Source organism: Maylandia zebra, linkage group LG19 (genome assembly GCF_041146795.1).
Source record: "Maylandia zebra isolate NMK-2024a linkage group LG19, Mzebra_GT3a, whole genome shotgun sequence".
Lineage (NCBI taxonomy): Eukaryota > Metazoa > Chordata > Actinopteri > Cichliformes > Cichlidae > Maylandia > Maylandia zebra.
In genome coordinates, this window is record NC_135185.1 from 29,804,236 (window position 1) to 29,819,907 (window position 15,672).

Consider the following 15,672-nt stretch of genomic DNA (forward strand, 5'->3'; position numbering starts at 1 on the left):
AATAAAGTGCCAATGAAGTAAAGTTCAGAGTTAACATGCAGAACTTCTGAGGGTGCGCAAGGGAGCTGCGGTCCTCTGCAAGCTGCTACCGTTCAGCGCCTCCCCAGTATCATAATGAAAGGAGACAGCGACATCTCGCGGACCACGCGGGGAATTGAAGGTACAATTTGATTTCATCTTTATTTTTTGCCTGCGTCCTCAAATGAGATATTTTGCACTGAGGACAAGAGTATCACTTTATCCATTTAGAAAAAAACAACAACAAAACAAAGAAACAAACAAAATAAATATAAAAATAAAAAGCGACAACAATACCTCCTGTTTTTCTTTAGTGATGTAATTTTTACTCTTAAAAATGAATTCATATTATGAGTTTTAAATATATATATATTTGCTTGTTTGTTTGTATTTCCGGACGTAATTATCCAAGGATTTTTTTTAAATTATTTTTTATTTTTTGGACACACCATAATTATCTGTTGACTCACCATTAAATCAGAGAGAAAAATGGGGCATATATTCGGAGTAGGCGTCTTATTTATTCAACAGTAATGTCTGGGGAGCTCCAGTAGTACAAGGAAACATTGTTATCATTACTTTATATACGTTCTCACATACAAACGAGCAGTAGGGGCATTATAGCAGATTCCCTATCAATATCAATACACGCATCTATTTGTTTGTTTGTTTACTTACTAACGATATTTGGGGCGGTCCAAAGGCACTTTCCTCCTGATTTGCGTTACCATGGAGAGCGTTGCTGTGTGACGCCTGGTGGTATCCAGGAAGAAGGTGAACTAGCTGGTAGGAGGAAAAAAATGGACGATAATTTCCAACAAGAAGATGGTGGAACGGCAAGAAATGTAAGTAGGGTCTTATATCATTAAAATGCACATAGCAAGGTAATGGGAGGAAAGTAGCATTCATTCTGAGCTGAGTTGTGGGCACTGTATGACGGTGCAGCGATGCTAGTTAGCTAATTAGCTTTCTGTTTCGCTAATGCGAGCATCAGTAATAGCCAGTCAGTAAATGATATGCCAGTTTAACCTGTCAGTTACCTGCTCAGAATCATCATCATTCACTGTTTTTGAGCACTGGCAGCGGGAAGGTTTGTCTGCGTATTCAGCTAACTTTAACTTCGGGGTTAGCCACAGATGATGCTAGCTGAAATTTCCCCCACAAGCATAGCTCAGTGTTTTGGTAGCTCCGTGTAAACTCTGACCTGGTTCTGTGTCTGGCATTACTCCCTCAGAAAACGTACAGGGAGCATGCATACTGTGTTCCCACTGCTACCGGTTTTCTCCATAAAAGGCAAGAATGCCTGCTGTCCTGATAATGTTTCGGGGATACACTCATCTCTTTTTGTTGGTGCTTGTGGTTCACACACGTTCACATTTCTATAAACTACACAGAAAACATGACTTCAAATCTGAAATAAGACCAACCACTTTTAGTTGACAAAAAGACAATGTTTCATTTGAATTATACTATGTGTCTTTGGACTAATGTAAATATTGATACGTTTTTATTGATAGTAAATCCAATTTTTTTTAATTAATCATATAGGTGATATTCTTTGTGAATCTACTTTTTTTATTCCTCCAACATGTAAGCTTCACGGGTCACTCCATGGAAAATGGGTGCCTCCCACCTGAACCCCTCAGAATCAGATGTTTTGTTTTAATAACTTTAGTTTATATTATATTTAGCTTATATATTGAAGCCATACAAAATTCTGCCTATATGCTATAAATGTTTTCCAAGTTACAGGTCCTTGAAGTAAAAAAGGGGTGGGTTGAGATTTGACGCTTTTTTATTTCCTAATTTTTTTCTGGCAGTTTGTGCCATCATACTCTGTTACATATACTGAAGCTAGGCACTTACGATTTTCATGGCTGAAAAACAGTTTTAAAAACTGCAGCCACATCACTTGTACCCACTCCAAGTTTCACAATCTAAAACCAAAATCTTGTTTTTGTTTTGCGGCTATGCAAACCACACCCATTCATAGTTGTCTTTCACTCAGTATTGTCATGGTTTTAATTCCTTGAACAGATTAAATGGGAGTGGTAAGAAGTGATTATGTTGAAACCGAAAGAATCATGGCTAGAAGATGAGCCTGGTATCAGAATGTAGGTAAAAATATATCTTTGTTTCTGTTACTTTACATCATAGACATTACTTTGATACAGTTTTGCTATTTGAACAATGATCTGTGGAAAGATATTGATCCTCAAAGTTGTAGAAAATGTCATGCTGAACCAAAATAACATTTTGGTTTCAGATTGTAATATTTGGAGTGGGCGCTGTTTTTAAAACTGCTTAAAGGTACAGTGTTTTAAAATCTCACCATGAGATATTAGTAGATTGCAAATTGGTACATAATCTGCTGTCAAGAAGGAAGGTGTGATTTGTTTAAGGACACTTGAGCCTAACATTAGCTGGCATAATGTTAGCTTATATCCAGCTGTTGTTGTTGTTTAGCCGGCTTGTTGTCAGCTGTCTGGAGCAATGACAATAGAAAACAGTTTTCTACTGTCACTTGTCTGGAGATGGGAGGGTCCCATGTCTAATCTTCTGATAGTAAGTAATTGCGACAATATTAGGAATAAATTAGCATGTTTTCATGTGTTAGAGGATCAGGATTGAGGTGAGGAGGAAGAAGGGGAAATAAGGGAGAAGAGACTGCACTGATGGCAGGGAAGGACATAATGAGAAAGATATGAAAAATCTACATGTGAAAGTGTTAAATGGCCACATATAATTTGAAACATCTATTTTTGATCTTTAAATTAAAAGTGTCTTATATGGTGTTTTCATTTTGGCCAGTCTTCTGCAACATACATAAAAAACAATTAGGCAGAAGTACGATGTCCATCTCGGCCACTTTATTCAAGATGGCGGGGCAATGTGGGAACTTCCAAAAACCTAATTATTTTAGTTTATGAAAACACATCAATTTGTTGGAAGACACAGATAAACACTATTCAGTGTATATTTATAGTACTACATTGTCTTTTTTCTGTAACCTCAAAAAATTACTCACTGTACCTTTATTTTCTTTTATTCCAGACAATTTCTTGTGCATCTCTTGTACTTAAGAAGTGATGAGGGCTGAATAAACCAAATCAAAAAGCACCAAATTTTGACCTTCTGCTGCTTTCTTGCTCCTAGGACCTGTAAAATGTTCACAGTGGTGTAGTACTTCTAGCTGCTCGGTTATTCCCAGTAGGTACTACAGCAAATGGATCCACATATGGGATATGGCACAGAGTTTACAAAAACGGTCCTTTCTGACACAACCCTCCAATTTATCCTTATCTTATGACTGTCTGAGGCTGGGTTGTGTTTTCCCATATGGAAAAGATATATATAGATCTTATAAAGTTTGTATCCGTCTTGTGTGAAACTTGTATGAAAAGCATACAAGAGTGAAAACAGATATAAGATCCCTTGAAGAATTATATAATGAAACTTGTATGTTTTGGATACTTACTAAAACAATATATGAAAGTAATGAGAAAGTGGCCACTTTCATGAGTAAATCATGTAAGTTTTTACTATTTCTTTTCCATATGGGTTTTCCCAGGATGTTAGGGGAATGTTGAAAACACTACACCACTGACCCACCGGACGTTTTCATAGTATGGAGGTAAAAGTTTTCATGGCTTCGTAAAATATTCTGAAGTTATTGTGGAGAAAAAAAAGCAAACAGCTATTTCAGATTTTTGACATCATTTCAAATCTTTAAAATCTGTACATGTGTGCATGAGTGGAAAACAAATGACTCAGGTGTGCAAAAGCTCCACTTCCATGAATTTGACGTCATTGTTTAGCAATGTGCAGCTGTTGGAAAAAAGAAAACATGCCAGGAATTGATAAGGTTGGATGCAGAAGTTTCCAGAGAATTAGACCGTTTGGAACCTCCTTTTAACTGGAACCCGTTCTTGATTCCCATCCCATTTTCAGAAAACATTTAATGTGACAGTTAAAGCAAATTAAAACCACAAATTATTTTATAAACCCCAAATAACTGTGCTAATGTCTGTCACATACAGTGGTTTTACATGTTGAAATTACACACATTTCCCAGGTTGCCAAGTCTGGACGAAGAGCTCGCCCTGCGGCACACCAGTCATCGTTTGAAGAGACTCGTCACATAAGGAAGTCCTCCACCTCTGCTTCAGCAGGAGAGGTATGCAATCATGTGATAATAAACCTCTGCGTGTTATAACATTCATTTACAAGGTCATAAATATGCATTTTGGTCTTGTCTCATACATGAATTACAGGATGATGATGAGGTAGGTAGCATAAATTAAGCGATGACTTTGCATGGCTTCTAGTCCTAATGCTCAGCTTATCAACTTTATACCATTTCCGGTTATCTTACATTTCTTTTATCATGAAGTGTTTTACTTCAGTTCATCTGATTAGATTTGATAGGACTCAAATTACAGCTCACCTCGAAGAGCCAGCTTGACACACATGGTATAAAGTTTGATTGGAGTGCATAATGCAGGTGATGAGATGTTTGAGTTGCTGTTTTTCTACTTTAGCAGGTTTTAAAGTGCTCCGAAACACTCAGAATAGCTGCTCTTTATTTGTTGGCCTGTATATGTTGGCTCTTATGTGTTGCATTAAGGGTTTGAAGTGTTACTTCATATAAACTCTAAATCCTTTTAACCTTGTGAGTCACAAAACATTGTAGTTGTCTTCAGTTGGCTTATTTAGTATCACCAGCAACTGATAAATCCTCTCTTTCTACAAGTGCCTTTTTTACACAAATCACTTCAAGTCATGGCACAGTTTTCATTGTAAAGTTTGCTTCTTGTTGCCCTTGAATCATGTTGCATGTAATCATAAGAAATCAGATCATAAGTGACAGTTGAAATACAACAAATCACTTCACTGTCGTTGGCATTTATAGGATCAGTCACATCTCCTGGATTGGCAAACTGTAAACCAGCCAGCATTCCCAGAGCAAATATTCCAGCAATGCCCTTGCTTTAGGCTAATCTTCCCAAATTAGGCCAACTTTCCTAATGTATGAACCGGTATTCTCGCGCCCTCTCTGACCTGCTGTGCACATGCAGTACATTTTTCCAGAGTGTCGTGCGACTGGGTGGCGTTTTTGCAGTCTTCGTTTATCAAACCCGTTCTCTTCTGCCCGAAATACCCAACTGATTGGTCGCATTCCCGACATCCTTTTAAACAAAGACTCATTGCTTTTATGGGCTCATAGAGTTCGGTCACTACAAGTTCCTCGCCCTAGAGACCGTCATAGAATCCCAAATTAGAAACCTTAAGGCCTAAGCTAATTGGCGTAATAGCCATAACTATTTTACTACAGCTGTGAGCTTCATATTTGGTCATGAGGAATTGGATGCTCGCAGTTTTTGTTTTGTTTCTCAGGACTATTTTGGTCCTCCCCATTTTTGTTGAGTGAAATAACTGCCACAGGATACATTTATTGCACACAGGATGCACTTGACCTTATTATCTCATCCCTTATGAAAATTCTCCATTGTTGAAATGCCACATATGAAACATCAAAGAGATTTCACATCATGTGAAAAAAATGTTTAAATGCTGCTCTAAAAAAGCCTCCATAATTGTAATCCCTTTTTTGTTCCTATTAAAGAGACAGTTACTAATTGCACAAAGTTGAGGGAGCTCGTTCAGCCTCAGCTCTCTCGATTAATGGTAATATACAGTGGAGCAGAGTGGGCTCCCCCTCCCTCTGCCCTGCTTAATGGTGACATTCAGATTTATAAATGGCTTCAGTAAAGGAACCAGCCATGAAAGATTATTTCCTCTTTCATCATAAATGAAAGAAATTCTTCACGAACACTTTGTCCTCTGCAGACCCAATTTAGTAATGAGAAATGTTGTCCCTCTTTTTCCCTAATTCATTTGTCTAGTGCCCACCCTTGTGCGTGCTGAGGAATTTATTCATTCAAACGCTGGCCTCAGGGTCCCGGTCTCAGGATCAAGATTCTTACTCCGTTTACTATTTTCAGAATCAAAGAAGTAGACAGAGTGGGAGGTCATTTTTTTCCCCTCTGGCTCAGTTTTAGGGTCAGACTTAATTCCCACACTCTGCTCTATACGTTCTAATGCTTCAAATGGTTACTGCTGAAAACTATAATAAACTAAACTATTTAGCGCACATGCAGTAGACAAGCGGTCCCCAACCCTGGGCCATGAACCGGTATCGGTCCGTGAGTCGTTTGGTACCGGGCCTTGGGTGTGAAATTCATGGTTTCGCCTTTTAGCGTTTTTTGTTTGTTTTTTTTTATTGTTTTTATTGTTAACTCAGTTTCCCTGGGTCTTTTTCCGTGTGTTATGTATAAATCTTCTTTTTTGGTACCGGTTCTGGATTTATTTTGTTGTATTTATCCGCGACACCTTAATGGCCGGTCCATGAAAATATTGTTGGACATAAACCGGTCCGTGGCGCAAAAAAGGTTGGGGACCGCTGCAGTAGACGATCCTTTGCTCAGCAGATCAGGAATGTTGTTTACTCCACAGGTGGTTCGATCAGCATACCTTAACAAGACAGTTTCTTTTTTCTTTTTTTTTCTTAACAATTTGTGGATGAATGCTTCAATTTTGGAATACCTATTTATGAAATGTGTGTTTAACATGAGGCCACTGATTCTGATCAAGTTTACCCCAACATCTAATGAAAACATGCCGCTTCTGTGCTATATTTTCCGAGACTAAAGCCTCATAGGAGTTTGAATGCTTTCATATGTATTTACTTATCGTGAGTGTGGGTGAGTAGATATTCAGTGAAGCTGTTATTGAAGTTCTTCCTCCTTCCAGGGCCCTCCTCCTAAACCAGCCCGGCGACAGGGCGGCTGGGCAGAGGACAGCTCTGGATCTGGTTCTGCCAAGTACGTATTTTCACGTTCGCCCCCTCCATCTCTTGCGACTATAATGAAACTAAGCTGGGACTCCAAGCCGTGGTCTTGTTTTATGTGTTATTAATGAACTCTCATGCTGTTGAATGAGCTTATTTATCAGTGCATATTTGGCACTCGGGCTGTGAATCAACAAGGTTAGAGGGAGCCTGTCTGAGCAGGCAACTCTCCATTCGTCTTCATCTGTGAGCAAGGCGGTAATTGACATGGTTAATGCATCAGCCACAGGAGGGCACTGTTAGTCAGCTAGCCACTTCATCATGGGGGTTCAAGCCACTTAATCACCCCTTACCACTGCAGTCTGCTCTTTACACAAGGATCACAACATGGAGAATTCATGAAATATGTTGAACAGATGGAAGGTGTTTGCCAAAAGGCTTCGTCTCAGACTAACACATCTAAATCGCAATATTCTCCTTCACTGACTCAATATGAGATGTTTTAATACACTGTAGAACAGTTTGTTCTTCCAACTGCCATTGTGCTTCTTTTGCTCGGTCAGTGGAAGTGGGAGCACAGGAGATGCATTGAAGTGAACAGGCTGAGTCAATTGTATTTATTTGCGTAGTTTGCTGCACCGTTAGTGCAAGCAGGGAGAACGGCAAACTCAATAGATCTTTCCTTTCTCGCAGAAGGTCAGCGTGTCGCTTCTCCGCTTTTGCGTAACCCCCGCTTGATTCCCGGTCTCAAAGTGATTGAAATACAGGAGGTGTAAAAGGGGTTTGCACGTGCATTGATCCTCTCTGAAACAAAGTAAGTAATGGTCCCCCCTGGAACCAGCAAGGACTTTTCCCTTCAATGTCACCCCTCATGCTCAATCACCACCGCCCTCCTCCCACTAATCCCAGCGCAGAAATCCCAGGATTTGTCGATCTATCACTTCTAATTGACACTAAATGATCTGTCAGTTTATTGATGAACCTTTGAAACCAGGTTGTCACAATATATTTTATCCCTAACAACTTTTTCCAGACAGTTTTACCATGTCTATCGCTTTGCCTTACATGAGTCTTAATCAAGGGGCCTGTAATGTGTCTTAAGTGTCGCCACCCCCGCCCCGCAGACAGGACACCATCCAAGGGCAGGCAGGTAGGCTCCCTCAGCTCCTCTCTCGCTCTCCTGATTGGACTCTGCTGGCTTCAGATCGGCTGGTTTGGCCGCAGATAGCGTGCAAAAGATGGACAAAGCAGTAAATGAGCAGAGAACTGGCAAGATGAAGTGTTTAAGATAATTTTTCTTACTGGAAAAAAATATTATTAACGCTACTCATAACAATATAATATAAGATATAGGACTTGATATGGATTTATTTTCTTGTGCTTGAAAGTTTGACTGAACTACCTGAACTTATAGTCCAGTCAATTTCATTACGTTGTTAAAGCTTCACTTTGGATTCGCAGGTTTTGTGATCTGTGATTAAAAAAAATCATACCACATCATCCTATGAACTTAGACCCATAACTTCAACCAGGAAAAACATCCTTTAATACCAACACCCCCTCCTGCCAAAAAAATAAATTAACCTCAGGCAGATCAACAGGAAATGAAATCCTCATGGTGAAAAAAGATGATAAGATATCACCTTTGAAAAACAAGCTATGAATAAATGTTCTTATTTGTTGCCATTGTCGTTATTGTCCCAATGTTGGGACAGATTTATTTTTATAAGAACCTCTTAATACTTGTTCTTGATAGAAATACAAAAGGATTTATTTATGGATTTAAGTATGAGCTTTGTATCGATCTGCACATAATAGCTGCTTGTGCTCTTGAGTTTTGGACATGCTAAAGAATTAAAAGAAAAAAGAAGTAAAAGGCTGATTGAATCACCTTTAAAACCACTAGGGGTCACTACTCAACCAGGAGAACCAACAAATGTATTTAGCTCTATGAAGGAAGATTAAAAATGATATTGGAAAAAAAATTTTGGGTATGCTTTAAAAAATACACATAACTTACAATGTTTTGTTTTATTCCTGCATTTGTGTGATTATATGCTTTGCATATTAATAATGCTGCATTTTTGGTATGCCAGCGTGCATCTTTTCATACTGAGGGAAAATAAATGGAGAGAAGTCTGTAAATAGTTGCTGAGGCTGTTAAACTGGTATTATAGGCTGAGAAAACAGAAGACAACTACTGTCTACTCCACTAACACGGATGAAAAAGATATGCCTACTGTTAGTTTGAAAGAAATACAATTTAATATGTGTGTGTTATTAAATTTGTGTGAAAATTATTTTTCTCTGGTGACGTACAGATCTTCGAGAAGACCTGCAGCTGAGGACCTCGAAGAGTAAGTAGGAACAATATTTTATTCTTTCAGCTGTCAGATGACTTTCATAACTGTCAGCACTTTTTGTATAAAAATAGGCCAGTTTAAATTTTTGTTCTTTTCGCAGTAAAGTGGAAATGGCACTCTACTTCCCCAGTTGTCCTTGGTCGTAACTAATCCTCGCCTTTCCAAGAACAATCACTTAATATGATTAAAATCCAGCATGACTGAGTTGCCGTCACTTTTACTGCTGTTTCCCTGTTATTCTAGTCCCTTCCACCCACCCTCACACAATTGTGTGACCAGAATAGGCATCCACATGAGAAGAGGCAGGTAGAGGACATAGTCCTGTATGTTTGACTCATCATTGCAGCTGGAGCTTGGTGCCTGGATGGCTATAGTGAGACAGAGGCTTTGTGTGAAAGTGATGATGTTACTCTGCCGAAAAATCCCTTAGGTTCTGCTTCTGTCACAATTGTCTTGTCTTAACAATACTTATTCAGACTGTGCCTCCAGCTGGGTTTTTTTTTTTTTAATTCTTAGAGGTGATCTTGTCTAGGACAGTCAGGCTGTGTTAACCCAGACAGCACAACTGTGTGTCTCATAGCAGCTTTGTCAGAGGCTGTTATTCTAAAGTCTGACTCAGACTGTAGGAAACTGAACAAGCACCCTACCTATCATAAGAAAGAACAAAAACAGGCCCATCATCAAAGAAAAGTCTAGGAGCCAACTCACTCACTCACTCCCTATGATGACTGTTAAGATAGGGTTTGAAAGCATTAAATAATTCATGCTCTCATACTTCCTGTTTCTACAGCCGCCGTCTGCGACCACAAACTCCCCAGGGATCAGATGATGAAGGAGGTAAGAGCACCCTTGCAATCCTCACTCTCTGTGCCTCCTTACGGGCAAAGTGGAGCCCTCCAGTGCCTCACCGGCACATTCATCCTCAGAAAGTAGAGCAGATAAGCAGGCGGTCAGATCATTGCTTTTCACTGGTGCTCAAACCATATTTCTCCCTGAATATAGCATGGATTTGTGTGTTAGAACGCTGACTTTGACCACTGAAAGTATGAGCGCGGTCCTTTTGATTAACGTGATGAGGGAATATGCTCATTTGATGGAGAGTTGAGGTTGTCCAGCCATCAGCCAGAACAACACAGTTAATCACAAAATGCACACACATGGACACAAAGTGTCAGACTGGTGCTGTTGAATACAGATCCAGTGGTAACACTGCTGCATTGACTAAGTGACCTGAGGGCTCGTGTGCACCACAAACAATGTTTGGACTGAGGGAGGAATTTTCAGCAAGGTGCTGCTGAAGATAAATGCAACATTTTGCAGTGCAAAGCAGTAATGGAACAGGGTTAAATAGGCTAAGTTAATATTAGTTGGCATGCATGCTGAGAGACGTGCACATGAACAAATTGAAAACCTTTTCTGTTAAAACAGCCATATTGTCATTTTATTAGGAAATAAAATAAGAATACTACTATGATTAATAAGAAGAAGATGAAAAAAATACCTAGTACGCTGTAGAGTGACTTTTGAGAAGATGACGAGAATTCATGTTTAATTCTTTGTTCATGAATCTGCTGAGTTTAAAGAGTACCAATGTTGTCACAATGACATGCAGAGATTTTAAACTGTATTATTTATTAATAACTCTTGGTAATTCCACTCAGTTGTATTTTTCTGATGTGTTTTATTTGCTTAATTTAAAAAGTAGAAATCTATTCCAAAATACAAATGATGTTACAGGGCAATAATAACTATTGAATTTCAATTTCAGAAACTGTTTTTTATATACATGTAATTAATGTACTTCTATATTGTTTGTACACACACGATTGTACTCGATATTGTCGGCACACTGGCTAAAATGGACAGTTGATTGAAGGGTCCAGAGGTTTGGTTCTCTTGCAGTTAATGCCGCTGGAAAGATTATTACTCTGTGAAGGGAGACCTCTTAATACAGAGCTGGAGGCAGGGGTATTGGAAATTACAGTGCTGAGGGTTAGTGAGATAGCCCCTCCGATCTTGATTATGTCCCCTACCCTTATCCCTTATGTCCACTGGCTACAAGCACAGAGAGAGACAGAGGGAGAGAAGGCCAGGCTAGCCCCAGTCCCCTGCTCCCTTCTCCCTATCAGCTGCCCCCACAGCCTCCTGCTGGTCACATAAAATAGCACCAGTGTCGCAAAGACACTCATCTATTTCATGTCTCACCGTCTCCCACTTAAACTGTGACGTGTTGACTGTTGCTGTCCCGTAAGCCTTTCAAATGGATTCTCTGGCTGGGTAATCATTCGACTGGACCCCTGCGTAGATTATAGGGGTCCGAAGTAAGGCGAGGACACGGCCCGTTTGCCAGAGTCGCTGACTGGCATGTGCTGCCGGGAGTATGTCTACATTCACAGCAAATTATCCCCTTTTGATATTTACATGCTTCAGCGAGGAAGCCGGACGCGGCCGTGTAATAAGAATACGCGTGGCCTCTCGCTGCCAGACAAAAGCCACCTTGATACATGTCCAGCTGAGTGAAGGAAGCCAGCATGGATAATGCGTGCCATGCTGAGGGAAATATGCTCGTCCTGATGGAGTTGCCCTTTGCGTTGGAAGAAAACATTGGCTTGTTTGCAGCTGCTTTTATGGGCCACTTGACCTCTAGTAATAGGTTGGATTTGAAGCTCGTTTTAAAAAATGTTGTTGCTTTTTTTTCTCTTAATAATAGAGTTTGCACATAGACAGCATATGCTTCCGTGCTTCACGTCGAACTCTCACGGAGTGTGTTATTAGTGCGTTACTCGCTGAAATGGAAAGAAAGAGAGTGTGTGTGTGGACAGATAGATAACACAGGAAGCTGTTTGCAGAGCTGGATGGCAAAGCTTTTTGATGTCATTGCACTAAGACCATTAAATTTGATTGGGGGTCCAGGGGGGACGGATTCTGCTGAACGCTGTGCTTTGTAAATGAGAGGACAAAGTGTCACCGGGGCCTCATGAATATGAAATACCTGCGCCCGCATTTATTTGGATATCAGAAACACAGATGAATCTTGTCAGCGGCTAAACGAGCATGGCATTTTTAATTTGGTTTAATTAAAAAAAGAGAAAGAAATAAGTTATCGGCAGAGTGTGAGGCTTTTGGGCTTCAGCAAAACTTGGGGGGTAAGGTTTTGACCGGTCTACTCTTTTTTTTTTTTAGGATTTATCCATCTCAGAATGTTCAGAATCAAAATATTTTTCTCCTTCTTACATCTAAATTTATGTTTGCTTGAATTCTTTTTTTTTAGGGGCTATTTTGAAGGAATGGTGACATAGATGCCAAGATATTTCCTCACATCAGATGCAGACTTCCATCTCCTCACCTCTATTTAGCTCCTCTATTGACTTTCCCCTCAGGGTGCAGTACTGTGGTTAGAGATTACTGACAACCCTCTTCATGCAGTCCAGCTCTCTCTTTTTCTCTCGCTATCTGTCAGGTCTCTTTTCCCTCGCTTCCACTCCCCCACTTTCTTTCTCTGTCACTGTCCACACTCTGCTCTAGAGCTAATAAGGATGTGCACTTTGCTGCCACACCAGAAAAATACTTTTCAGGAAAGACACATCACACCCAAAGCTGGGACACCTGTAAAGCCTCTACTGTACTTTTTATTTTTTTTGAAATATATATTGTTTGTTATCTGTACAGGCACCTTTTCTGTCAACAAGCGGCAACTTACTCACTATAAAATCGTTGGAGAGACTTTTCTGTCTCTTTACTGCTTATGTCCAGCTATCCAGACTACTCTCCATCCCTCTCTTATTTCCCTGCCTTGATATGTCCATCTGAAAAATGCTGTGAAAGTTTGCCCTCTCCTTCTTGGGAGTGAAGCCATCCTCTGTCCTGTTGCGTTTTGCCAATTAAAGCGGGTTCCCACTGTTTGAGCAGCGGGCTGGCGGCTCCTGGCACCGCAGCCCCTGCCAGGCCGCACTGTGACTTCCGACCCCACACAGATGGGCCCGCAAGCAAATACTCGTGCACATGGCTGGATACCGCTCCAGTCGGAGTGGCAGAGTGGACATGGAGGTCGGCCTACCGGCCACCGCAGGTCCTGGGGGTGGGCGGCACTGACAGGGCCCAAATGCTAAGGTAGCAGGGGGTGCTTTCTGGGGAGCCCCTGACCAGCACCCCTCTCACAGCAGGATGAGCTGCTGCCTTGCCTTCTGAATATTCATGGCCGCATGGCTATTGTGACAGGGCAGCTCTTATGTGGATGTAGCACACAAGAGGGAGGGGAGGAAGTGCCGCTTACAGGCACGTAACCTTCTAGCAGCCGTCCACAGGGAATTTACAGTAATTTAAACAATGTGTTTGTATTGGTAAGAATACTAAATGGTCGTTTGATGATTATTTGATGTTCTTAAATGTGCCACTTCTACAAATGTATCAGATGGACTCTGCTTTTTTTATTGTGTGTATTTAGACATCCCAACGATTCCTGATCTGGATGAAGTGCAAGAAGAAGATCTCACCATGCAAATTGCAGCTCCACCATGGTAGTTAATTCCTTAAACTGTAAACACTTTCAAACCACTTAATCACTTTGGACACACACACACACACACACACACACACACACACACACACAGAGTGTGACTTACAGAGCCCCAACTCTATGGTCTTAAACCTCTGTCCATGCACAGAGCAGTGGCTCAGTAGACTATTCTAGTGTCTTTCATGTTAACTGTCCTCCATTGATGCTGTTGCAGAGTGCCTTTGCTATATCAGGCTGAAATGGAGAAATAACAGTTGGGTGTGATTTATGCAACTCTCTTGCCAGGGTCCTTACTAACCGGGCCCTTTGATTTACAGGGCAGTGAGAGACACGTCGACATGTGTCGAATATGTTGCAAGGCTATGACAGCGGTGGAGGTTATTAGGCTGGGGCTTGCTCTCTGTGCGAGATAATATCCACATTGAACTCATTGCGAGGGCAATGTAGCGTGTAATGTGCAGTAAGTAGGACTGGCATGCACTGCTAGGCCCCGGCCACTTTGAGAGCCCCCCCACTTAATTCCAACCCACAGATAAGCAGCTGGGTTTCAATTTAAAGTGTTTAACACTTGGCAACCATCTCCTGCTCTCTCTGGCCTTTGCTTGAAATCTTAGAGCTTAAGTGTGTGAAAACTTCAAGCTCATCTAAGCCACTTTGCAGTCTTGCTTTGCATGTATTCTGAAAGCAGGATTTTCTCTGTGACATGCTGTTTTCACCGAAATACAAGTTTGTTTACAGTATAAGTGCATCAGAAGCCTGACTTCCTGTCACTCTGTTAGTGTTCAGGTGAACCGAGTAATGACCTACAGAGATCTGGACAATGATCTGAAGAATTATTCTGCATTCCAAACCTTAGTGAGTCAAAGACACCTTATTTTTTTAAAAATACCTTCAATGTTCTCCTGCGCCTTCTCTTCAAGGTGGCAACTCTCATCACCTCTGTTTGTGCAAGCTAAGTGAATTTTACTGCACTGTTTCCTCAGGATGGAGAGATCGACTTGAAGCTACTCACCAAGGTTTTAGCACCCGAGCAGGAGGTGAGGGAGGTGAGTGAATTTTTAGTAAATATAGCTTGCGAGCTCCCAACGAAAGGCCTGTCCAGCTGTTTCTTGAGCACCAGGGGAGGTTGCTGTCTGTCTCTCAGGTAATCAAGATTTATGATGTGTACATTAACACCCTCTGCTCCCCCCCACCACTCTCTATTCCCCGTACTCACTTTCTTGGTATGTCTCGCTCTGCCTCTCTAATTCTTCTTTTCTTCTGTCTCTCTTTTGCTCTGCAGGATGATGTGAGCTGGGAATGGGATCATCTGTTTACAGAGGTGTCCTCGGAGCTGCTGATGGAATGGGATCAAGGAGAGAGTGAGGAGCTGGCTGTGTAGCCTGCAACTCGAGGAGGACGCTTGAACTGAGACATGAAGTTGCTCTAGTAGGAGTGAACATCCCACTACAGAGAAGGGCTATCAACTTACAAACTTCAATTACTGTTATTTTGTATAAAGTGTGTGTACAGCATTTGGTAAATTTTATAAATAAATAAAGTTGTCTGTGCATGGAGCAGTACAGTGTTACCTTACCCTGTCTTTTGCTTTTTTAAGTTCACTCGCTCACTTTTTTAGTTTGTTAGTTTTAACTCAAACAGCCAAAAGGCAAAGTGAAAATAGCAGGTACAGATAAAAATTCCCCCACTCTACTAACAGCATTATCAACACCTTCATACAAGTCCAAGGTTGATAATCAGCTAAGCTGAAATCCACTTGATTGTGTTCAAATTAACATTCCTCATTAAAGCCTACAACCTTATTGTTATTGACTGTGCCATTGACTTTATCTTCCAGCTCTTCGATAGGAGCAACCCCTTCTTCACTATTATCTCAAATGTATTGAACAGAGTTCCTATTGACACCTGGGGGATTAGCATACATT

The 15,672-nt window shown here is 40.8% G+C and overlaps 1 protein-coding gene across 5 annotated transcripts; it reads left to right on the forward strand.

Annotated features, from left to right (window-relative positions):
• The first annotated feature begins 67 nt into the window (after positions 1–67).
• Positions 68–15,322, forward strand: ift43 (intraflagellar transport 43 homolog (Chlamydomonas)). 5 transcript variants are annotated; one of them, XM_076877693.1, is made up of 11 exons: positions 68–160; positions 722–863; positions 4,094–4,195; positions 6,832–6,902; positions 7,971–8,018; positions 9,190–9,225; positions 10,022–10,068; positions 13,676–13,748; positions 14,527–14,602; positions 14,731–14,891; positions 15,030–15,322. In XM_076877693.1, the coding sequence occupies exons 2-11, from the start codon at positions 819–821 to the stop codon at positions 15,037–15,039; spliced, it is 669 nt and encodes a 222-aa protein (XP_076733808.1). In that variant the 5' UTR covers positions 68–160; positions 722–818; the 3' UTR covers positions 15,040–15,322. The 5 variants fall into 5 exon arrangements, with proteins under 5 accessions (XP_076733808.1, XP_012777744.1, XP_076733810.1 ...); XM_012922290.4 differs by lacking the exon at positions 68–160 and having other exon boundaries at positions 14,731–14,793; XM_076877694.1 differs by lacking the exons at positions 68–160; positions 722–863 and adding an exon at positions 3,590–3,652.
• Positions 15,323–15,672: the final 350 nt, after the last annotated feature.